At 42.6% G+C, this 11,185-nt stretch overlaps 1 protein-coding gene across 1 annotated transcript in view; it reads left to right on the top strand.

Annotated features, from left to right (window-relative positions):
* CHP1 (calcineurin like EF-hand protein 1) overlaps positions 1–11,185 on the top strand; it is a 234,686-nt gene that overhangs the window by 158,700 nt on the left and 64,801 nt on the right. The window contains exon 6 of the mRNA XM_044074206.1: positions 10,443–10,565. Coding sequence (XP_043930141.1) covers positions 10,443–10,565 — 123 coding nt within the window. The remainder of the gene's footprint in view (positions 1–10,442; positions 10,566–11,185) is intronic.

Genomic DNA, 11,185 nt, shown 5'->3' with positions numbered 1-11,185 from the left:
CAAAGATACATGTTAGCAGGGCAAGTGCATTCAGGACAAATGGAACCAGAGTCAAATGCACCTGCCTATTAATCAAAAAGAAATGTTGGCTGTACAGAATTCTCACACAGCTTTCAAGCACCACATTCTTCCAGGGCAATTATTGGTAAAGACCACAAACACCACTGTTATATGTGGTACATAAACAAGCAGGGGGGGACCCACCTGTACCCTCTCTGCAGACTAGCCATTGTTCTGTGGAGCACAGCCTTGCACTACCAAGTGCATCTACAAGCTCCATTCCTGCCAGGCAAGCTAAATTCCCTGGCAGATGACCTAAGCATAAATCTATTGGACCCACATGAGTGGAAACTGGAACCAAAGATATTCAACGTTTTAAGAAACAAATGGGGGAACCCAGAGATCGATCTGTTTGCCTCCCCTTGGAACTACAAATTGGACAAATACTGCACAAGGACTCTACACAGACAAGCTTGGAAAGTGGATACCCTGTCCTTCTCCTGGGAAAGCCTCTCATTTTATGCCTTTCCCCCTCTGCCTCTCCTCTTGAATGTTCTGCTAAAGATCAAACAGGACAAACCAAGGACAGTACTGATTGCACCAGACTGACCACGCAAGCACTGGTACCCCCTCTTGTGCAGTATGTCACTGCTGGTACCATGACACCTGCCTCAGGCCCCTTCCCTGCTGTCCCAGCAGGAGGGCCAGATTCTGCACCCCCAGATTCAAACCCTGAACCTTGCAGCCTGGCTAATTACCTGAGCTCTCCAATAGCATCCCTCATTAAGCAGGTGCTAGATGTCATTCTGGATTCAAGGAGGCCTAGTACTAGAAAATCCTATGCTGGAAAGTGGAAAATATACTGTTCCTGGAGCCAGACTTGGGGGGTGGGCACAATAGTGCCTAGCTTACCGCATATTCTTCAATACTTAACAGAGATGCTCCACAAGGGCCTTTCCTTCTAATCAATTAAAATTCATGCCTCAGCCATTTCAGTACATTATAATACTGAGCCACCCCTCATGTCACCCCCTGCTAAAGCATTTTCTCAGAGGGGCCAAAAATTTAAGACCACCCAGGAGAGCCCCTACTCCAGCCTGGGACCTTAACTTTTGTATTGGAAAAGCTCACTGTACCTCCTTTTGAGCCAGCTGAACTGCAGAGTTGAAATTCCTTTCTTGGAAAACAGCCTTTCTTCTAGCCATGACTTCAGCAAGAAGAGTGTCTGAATTACAGGCCCTCATGGCAGTGGAGCCCTTCATCATCTTCCATGCAGACAGGGTGTCCCTCAGGACCTATCCTTCCTTTATGCCCAAGGTGGTATCCAGTGTGGCCCTTAATCAGTCCATTCATTTGCCAACCTTTTTTTCTAATCCACAGAACAAAGGAGAACGAATACTGCACTCTGGATGTGCACAGACAGCTTAGATTTTATTTGGACAGGACTAAGCCTCTCAGAAAAACTCAACAGCTGCTAGTTGCCTTTGCTGCAGGGGCAGAGGGGAAGGCCATTTCAAAGCAGGCCATTTCTAAGTGGATAGGCCATTGCATCAATTTCTGCTATAAGCATCATGGAAAACCTACCCCACAGGGGATAAGATCACATTCCACCAGGGCTGCATCTACTTTTGCAGCCTTTCTCAGAGGTGTCCTTCCGGAGCGCTGTACATACCTTCACCAAGCATTACCACTTGCCTATTTTTTCTAAATACAGGGCTGGTTTTGCCACTGCAGTTTTGCAAGGCTTAATAGCTGGTCTCCTCCTTCCTTAGCTTTGGTAATCAACCCAAATATAATAACTGCAACGGTGAAACATGCACATAGTACAGTTGTGTACACTTGCCATAAATGTAGATGTTGGAGTATATTCACTGTTGCAGTCCTGGTTACCCTGCTTCCAGCCCCCTGACTATACCTTTCTTTCAGCTTTCTGGTGTATTTGCTTTTTGTTGGATGTGTAGCCTTATATATAATTGCTTCTCATTATGGGGGCATCTGATATCTGGGGCAAGAAAAAAACGATGTAATGGCGTTGGTTGCATGCTTTATACCCCTGACGACCTGACGTCATGGAAGAAGAGACAACATCTGATGCAGGACCGAAGACTTTGATATTCAGGCCGGCTGAGGGGGTACCTGCAGGCATATAACCCAAATGTAATGACTGCAACAGTGAATACACTCTTAACATCTACATTTATGGTAAGTGTACGCAACTGTATTTTTTGATGCCTTGCAAGCATCTTGCAGGGCTGCTGTCACTGTGTCTGTTCTTAGAAGGTCTGCTTGGCTTAAGGAACAAATCTTGCCAGACCATGACAAAGCAAAATTACTAGAAGCACCATTAAACCAAGAGCGCCTGTTTGGCAATAAAGCAGAAGTCCTCAAAAAGTTGGAGGAAAAAGCTAAATCTATGCAAACTGTTAGATTTCCTACAGGTACAGCCACCTAGATTCAGTAGGCATTGGCCTTTTAGAAACTGGTCCTTTCCAGTCCCTCCCAGACCTTCTCAGTCTAAACCCAGGGGCAGCAGACCACCAAGATTACAGTCTTGGGGTATGCACAGATCTAAGCAATGGAGTGCTCCCACCTCTAAAACAGGGAGTAGTAAGCCACCATCCTATGATAAAATCTCGCAATGACTCATCCCCAACTCTTCCAAGCCATGCTGAAGTACTTGCACCCTTGGGAGGAAAACTTGCCCTGCATACAAAAAAAACTGTAGTATATCACCCAGGACAGATGGGTCTTAAACATTGTATCCCACGGATACAGATTCTACTTCCTCTCACTGCCAACCCAAAGCAGATGGCCAGACCCTCCCCCCTAACCACTGGGCAGAGGCCCAAATGCAAGTACTTTCTCTTCTCCATATCAATGCTATTCAGCCGGTCCAAGCAGAGCAAAGGGGACAAGGTTTCTATTCCAGACTGTTTGTTTCTGGTACCAAGAAAAGAAAACTCTTGGCGCCCTATCCTGGATTTGTCTATTCTCAACACCTTCCTGGTGGTCCCAAGATTCATAATGCTTACTCTCCAACAGCTGCTTTCTGTGCTAGCCAAGGACTCCTGGCTAGCCACCCTAGACTTAAAAGAAGCTTACCTGCAAATTCCAATAAGGGAATCTTGCAGGAAATACCTACGCTTCAGAGCAGGCTACATGTACTATCAGTTCTCTGCACTTCCCTTTGGCTTATCTACTGCACCCAGGGTATTCACAAAATGGCTAGCTCCAGCCATTGCATATTGCAGGCAGAGAATAATTCAAGCTTACCCATACTTGGACAATTGCCTGATTAAGGCGGACAGTCAGGAATTGCTACTCCAGCACCTGACATTTGTAAAGAGATTTCAAACTTCACTGGGGTACACCATCCATGAAATGAAATCACATCCGGTACCCAGCCAACAGATTGTATTCCTGGGAGCAAGATTGAACACAACTTCCCAGATGGCATTCCTCACTCCAGAAAAACAAATTTATTTGACTAACTACTTCAATCTACTGGCCACCAAAACCCAGCTATCTGCAAGAAAAATACTGCAGGCCCTGGGGTTCCTGGCCTCTTGCATTCTGCTAATTCTATATGCAAGACTGCATATGAGGAAACTTCAGTGGTACTTAAGTCTTTGGTGTCGACATACTCAGGACCTGGAAACAATGATTCCTATCATTCCTTACTTAAGGGCAGAGTTCCTTTGGCGGGCAGAGGACTGCTACCACAACAAAGGGCTCCTTTTCACTCAACTTCCTGCCACCCTAACTCTAACAGACTCATCAGACTATGCATGGGGGGCTCACATGGCAGGACAATGCATTCAAGGCAAATGGAGCCCAAAGCAAATGCACTTTGCATATCAATCCAAAAGAAATGTTAGCTGTATAGAATGCTCTGACAGCCTTCAAATACCTTATTCTTCCAAGGCAACTATTGATACAGACAACACCACAGTTATGTGATACATAAACGAGCAGGGGGGGGGGCTATTCCTACCCACTCTGCTGGTTGGCCATGGCTACGTGGAACACAGCCTTAAGCAGTCAAGTGCACCTGCAAGCTCAATTCCTGCCAGGAAAACTAAATTCACTGGCAGACGACTTAAGCAGAAATCTAATTGACCCACACGAGTGGAAATTGGAACTCAAATCATTCAAGCTTCTGATTTACAGGTGGGGGGCACCAGAGATGGACCTCATTGCCTCCCCTCAGAACTATCAATTGAGCAAATCTTGCACTAGAATTCCCCACAGCCAAGCATGGAAAGTGGATGCCCTGTCCTTTACATGGGAAAATCTCTGTGTATGCCTTTCCCCTCTTTGCCCCTCCTCTCGAAGGTTCTACTAAAGATAAACCAGGACTAATCCATTATTTATGGCCAAGGTGGTATCTAGTGTGGCTTTAAACCATTCCATTCATTTGCCAAACTTTTTCCCTAATCCTCAGAAAAAAGGGGAAAGGGTCCTGCACTCCCTGGACGTGCACAGGCAGCTTAGGTTCTGTCTGGACAGGACTAAACATTTCAGAAAATCTGACCAGCTGCTAGTCAGCTTTGCTACAGGGGCAGAGGGAAAGGCAATTTCAAATCAAACCATTTCTAAATGGATAGCACACTGCATCCATTTCTGTTACAAACACCATGGGAAACCTACACCACAGGGGATAAAAACACTTTCCACGAGGGCTGTATCAACCTCTACAACATTTCTCAAGGGAGTCCCTACCAGGGACTTCCTGGAAGCTGCAACCTGGAGGTCTGTACACACCTTCACCAAGCATTACCACTTGCCTGTCTTTTCTAAATCCAGAGCTGGATTTGCCACAGCAGTTTTACAGGGCCTGCTTGTCAGCCCTAATGCTTCTTGACTGCCTCCACCCATCCTCCGCTTTGGGAATCAACCCAAATGTGATGACTGCGACAGTGAAACACGAAGAACATAGTACAAGTTGTGTGCACTTAGCATAAATATAGATGTTCGTGTATTCAGTAGCAGTCCTGGTTACCCTCCCTCCAGCCCCCTGATTTCTCTATACTTCTACCTATACGTTTTTGTTTGGCCATATCTTATAAGATTGGTATTTACTTTCTGCTGAGGGTGTCCCACACCATGCAATTGCTTCCTATTGTGGGGGCTCCTGACATCTGGGGCAAGAAAAACTTATGTAATGGTATCTGTTGCATGTTTTTATACCCCTGACGTCATGGAAGGAGCGACAGCATTCGAAGCAGAAATCCCAAGACTCTGGTGTTCAGGCCGACCTGAGGGCTACCTGCAGGCAAATAACCCAAATGTGATGACTTTAACAGTAAATGCACTCCAACATCTACATTTATGATAAGTGTACACAACTGTGTACTATCCGTTTGCCTCTCCCATGAACATTCAACTTCCCAAGTTTTGTGCCAGTGTTTCAGATCCCTTGGCATGGAATGTGGTTACCCTTTCTCTTGGAAGGGGGTGTTTCTTTATGCATCCCCCCTCCCCCACTTTCCACTTCTCCAAAAGGTCCTGTTGAAGATCCAACAGGAGCAACCAGAAATCATGCTGGTGACTCCCTTTTCCGCAAGACATTGGTTTACCCCTTCTGCATTTAGCCAAGGACAATCACTACAAGTTACCCCACAGAATGGACCTAGTCACACAAGACAAGGGAACTTTAGTACACCCACAGATGTCAACCATTCAACTGACCCTGTGGGTGATAGGGTTTTGATTTCCTTCAGACACCTTTTTTCTGAGGATGCGCTACAAGTTCTGCAGGAGGCCAGAAAACCCACAACTGGAAATGCTGTGCTTCCAAATGGGGAATGCTTTCCATCGTGTCTTAAAAAGGATTTACAATCCCTGCTAGTGGTTGTTCTAGTGGTCCTGTCCTACCTGTGTGAATTACTGAAGAGTGGACTGAAATACTCCTCAGTAAAAGCTACTTTTTCTGCTATCCCAACATGTCTGCCTATGTCTCCTCCTTTAGCTTCCAGGTTGGAAGTTAAACTCTTTTTAAAAGGCATCCTTCACGTCAAACCACCAAGGAAACCATTCTCTCCTCCTTGGGATTTCAACTTTGTCTTAGAAAAACTTCCACTGGCCCTTTTTGAGCCAGCAAGTCCTGCTTCTTTGCAACACTGCACCTAGAAAACGGTCCTTCTCGGGGCCATTACTTCACCCAGAAGGGTGTCTGAGATGCATGCTCTGATGTCTTCTCCCTTCACGGTTTTTCACAGGGAAAGGGTTTCCTTGCACATTAACCCCTTCTTTATGCCCAAAGTGGTAAATGAGTTATCACTCAGTCAGACCATCAGTCTTCCAACTTTTTCCCTTCTCATTAGTCCCCTAGTGAAAGGATTCTGCACACTTTTTTTAGATGTGCACAGGCAACTTAGATATTGGATAAAACCAAACCAAATTGGAAATATGACGTTCAGTTTGGAAATATGACTTTGTTTCCCATCACCAAGGGCCCTGGGCCAGCCTGTTTCCAGACTATTTCCTTTTGGATTTCCAAGACAATTTCCTTCTGTCATGGTTCAGGGAAAGAATTTCCCCTCACCTGTTAAGGCATATTCCACTAGAGCAGTGTCTTCCTCTGGTGCCTTCTTTAAAGGCTTTGGACACTTGCTCTAGCCTGGAAGCAGCTACCTGGTCTTCTGTTCATACCTTCATGAAATACTAAAAGTTAGATGGCCTTTCCAGGTCCAGAGCTGGTTTTGCTAGTGCAGTTCTGCATGGGTTTGTGGAGAATGTTTCTACTCCTTCACCCAATTCTTCTGCATGAGCTTCGGTATTTTCCCTGCAGCATATAAGTAGGACATAAGAATAGTTGTGTAAAATCTTACCATAACCATAGATGTCCTTTATGTGCTGCAATATTAACCCCCCCCCCCCTTCCCCTGATACTTGGCTTCTGGTGGCATGTATTTCCTCACCTTTGGTGAAAGGCTGGTGCTTTCTCTGGCATTCATTTGAGGTCTGGTACGTGCTGACATCCACTTTATGCCCGACATCACTTTAACAGACTTATGTTCTGATTCTGTATGTTGCATGTACCTCATAGTAGCACTAGACTTTTGTATACTGGCTTGGACGTACAAGTCAGCCGGTGGCAGACTCCACATGTTATGAATACTGCAGCATATAGAAGAGAAGGACATCTGTGGTTATAAGATTTTTACACAACTATTCTGTTTTTGCAGCTTTCTGATTCACTTAGTTCATTTCATGTTTACTGCTTGTCTGGTTAGTTGTAAGTAGATATATTTCTGCTTGTATTGATGGAAATGTGTGAGAAATGGTATAGTTGCTATTCGTATTCCTTTTTGAAAGTTTTTGTTAATGCCAGCTTGAACACAAATTACTCTGTAGCTGTAAACTGACTTTCCTTTCCTTTTGTGTGCAAAACTTCTGAAATGCTGAGCAACCTAGTATATTTGTCTGACTTGCATTTTTTGGGCACAATTTGAATCTTAACTTTATTTCCTGTGCTTCTGTTAGCAAAATATGTCGCACAAGCTTTGGTTTATATCAAAAATATTTCACAATTTCCATAAAGATTTATACTGGGTCTTAGATTTGATGCTTAAAACTATAGATTCTGATGAAGTACTCCATTCTGCTGTAGCCTTTAGTTTGAAAGTAATGCTTTTACTTTGAACTTAAAGCTTTTCTGACCACCAAGCTTTCTTATTACTTTCTGTGCTTTGTACTGTTTTTCATTTCTGCTGCACCTGAAACAGACTTACTTTCAGTTTGTAACACATGCAGATCTTGGAACAGATTTATTTAGATTCCTGTCTACTTTTGCAAAACTACTTAGCTTTGAAGACTGATGAAATAGTTTGCATTTTCTGTTCTTGTGCTTGGCCAGATATAGTACATTCTTTAACTGCTTGGCTGCTACTTTGCACAATCTGGAATAACTATACGCTTCTGCTATATTCTTTTGAAAATTGAATTATTCATTTTGTTATGGGGCATTTAACCATGATCTGGTCTACAAGCATGAGGATAAATACAGAAGTATGGACCATTTAGAGTAGCCAAACCACTTGCCTAATTTTGCGAGGTGGGAGGAAACCAGTGGGTTTGGAGAAAATCTGATCTTGGAGCTGTGCTGTGCAGATTTCATCCCTTTGTTCTATGCTTTTCTCATTATCACTTGTAGCTTTGATTCTGCACATTCCTAGTTAAAGTTCTTTTAACTATATACTTGTTTGACCCCCCCCCATCCAGTGTCAGCTCTGGCATTTTCAAAAGCCTGCCTGTCTGATCATTTATAAAGCTGCAGGCAGTTGTGTGTTTTCAGTGAGTAATACAACCACACTGTTTCTTTTGCGCTGCTGTTCAATTTCTTTATATAAACGCGTAGTTTCCTGAGTCCATTGTTTCCTTGCAAAGCATCTCAAGAAACACAATAAGAATCTACTGTTTGTGAGGCAGCCTGCTGTACATCTCTGCATGGTGACTGCTGACTTCTCTTTGAAATTGGTTTCTTTATAGAACCTTACCTGTGATTTATGCATTTATTTTTTCCCTCCAGTTACACTCTCACAGGGTGATCAGTCAGCTCAAATGTCTAGGTTCAAAGTTCCCACTTGTCACAGAAGTCATCATGCTGCTGTAGAGCTGGTGGTGACTGTAGTTTCATCATTAAACCAGATATATTTACGGTACCCACTGCTATAAGTAGGAAACTGCACCCAAACACTAGCAACTTGAACTGTTGTCACTGCCTCCTTATACTGTGAATGAATACATTGTTCAGTATTCATCATGAATATTAACGATTCCTTCACTACGTCAGCAGTTGTTCCTAGCAAAACTACTAATGACAGTTGTGGCGAAATAACTGTTGTGCCAGAACAGTAGTAATGATTTAGATAATTACTGAAATGATGAATAACACAAGCCAAAAAAAAGTTGTGCACTCATTTATTCATTAGTAACTCTCTTATGAGTATCAAAGTAATAAGTGAAATGAAAACTGTCACTATGCCAAAATAATTATAAAACTATAATGGACAACTAAAAGCTGTACCAAATAACTAACACCAGGTATCCAAAGTTACATCTGCAAAACTGAGTAATATATTAAACTGTACCAAATAATTAACAGTAGGAAGCATTGCAGTGCATAAGCAATGTGTTTACCAAGAATTCAATAGTGCTTGCAGTACACAGTGATAAACCTTGTGTAACATAACTTTAAACTATAGTGTAGAGCAGAAATTGAATTAAAACGCACAGTAAACTACCTCAACAGTCTTGCACAGTAACTACAGGCATTTAAAAAAAGGTTTAGTTGCTTTTCAGTTTTCATGAGCAGGATTAAAAAAATCAGCTTACTTTGTAAAAGGACTAGAAACTTTATGTATAATTTGAAAGGTAAAAGTTTTTTTTTTGGGGGGGGGGTTATAATTTATATGTACTTAACTGGGGAGAGGGGTATTGCTCAGAACTGTCCATTTTTACATGGGTAGCCTGGGTGAAAAACCTTCACACACAGAAACGTGGAGAATTAGTTTGTTTTTACCGAGAGTAGTTTAACAAAATACAAATGTGAATAATATAGGTTAAGAAGTAATCACATTTGTTGGGTAGAGTGTGAGAACACGGAAGCTTGGTAATAGTTTTACATATGTATTGAGTATTTGAGCAAAATATGCTGGAAACGTAGGAGACAAGTACCAGAACAGAATGGTTTGGCTTGCAAATGAAGTTGGGAATTTTAGATCCCCTCTAAACTTGAAGTAGTTTATTGTAAGCAAAATACTTTACTTAGCTGAAGTATGTGAAGAAAAAAGTACATTCAGCATGTTAATGTGGTTGTAATAATCTAGTCATTCCACTTTTCTTCGCGATCACAAGGCATATATTGTGGATATGTCTTGTTTTGGTGCCAGAATTTGTACTTCTGTTGTGTAATGAAAAGGGAGTAGTGATGAATCTGTTTAGTAACTTTACTGCAAGTACTTTTTATAATTAGATGACATTTGGCATACTTGCTTTTCGGCTGACCCCTTTTCTTGGAGTCCTTGTCCTACAGCATATACTTGAACACCCACACACACAGCAGCTGATGTTAGCAGGCTGCACAGATCCCTTGTTGCAAGTCTGGATTATTCCACAGGGAGCATCTAGTCTTTTCCCTTGTTAAGTCTATTACCTTACCCTAGTTACTTGCCCTGCCCTGTCTTGCATGATAGAGTCTTCAGTTTCTGTTAGTGAACCTACTTGTTTTTTACTTGCATACATGTCCTGTAAGTAGTATGTTAAGCTTTTGCTTGATTGTAATCTGTATTACTTTTATGAAACTTCAGCGTTGTGTATATGTAGTTTTTATGCTTCGAATTTGAATAAGACGATATTCTGGCTTAATATGATAAGGTTCTTGATGTCCATGCTGCACCTTATGAAATGTACAGTTTATTTTGTTCAATCAATGGCAGGTCCTCCGCATGATGGTGGGTGCTAACATTTCAGATGAGCAGCTTGGGAGCATTGCTGATAGAACAATACAGGAGGCTGATGTGGATGGAGACGGTGCTATCTGCTTCTCAGAGTTTGTAAAGGTAAGAATTTTTGTATATAATGGATTACACCGAAGGATTTGTGATGGGGACTGAACAAAAATACTTCTGATCTCACTGTTTGCCTTCAGGAAATGGCAATTCCATTACTAGGACAGCTAGTACCTTGCTCACTACTGTTTGTATTTATATGTGACCATTAGAGGTTGCTGCACTGCAGATGAACACACCAGTAAGATCTGGCTAAAGGTTTGGACACTGTCTAAAGGCACACACTGATGCTTCTATTAAATTTGCATCATTGATGACGCACAGTAAATCTGTATGGTCAGCAGTTTCTGATATGTTGCCAAGTAACTTCATTGAGAAGTATAGATGTTCTTCGTGTTTCACTGTTGCAGTCATCACATTTGGGTTATCTGCCTGCAGGTAGCCCTCAGCCGGCCTGAATACCAGAGTCTTCAGATTTCTGTCTCTGATGCTGTCGCCTCTTCCATGGCATCGGGGTATAAAACATGCAGCCGAAGCCATTACATCAGTCTTTCTTGCCATGCAGTGCCTAAAGCAGAAGCAGTTCGCAAGTGCCGGTCGGCTGACTCCCAAAATTTGTTTTTGTGTTTCAGATCCGAAGTCTTCAAGAAAGTTAAGTACCCTGTTGGGGT

This window comes from Protopterus annectens, chromosome 6.part0 (genome assembly GCF_019279795.1).
Source record: "Protopterus annectens isolate FY-2018-M chromosome 6.part0, PAN1.0, whole genome shotgun sequence".
Taxonomy (NCBI): domain Eukaryota; kingdom Metazoa; phylum Chordata; order Ceratodontiformes; family Protopteridae; genus Protopterus; species Protopterus annectens.
Note: the sequence above shows the minus strand (reverse complement) of the source record. Positions and strands in the feature narration are given on the sequence as shown.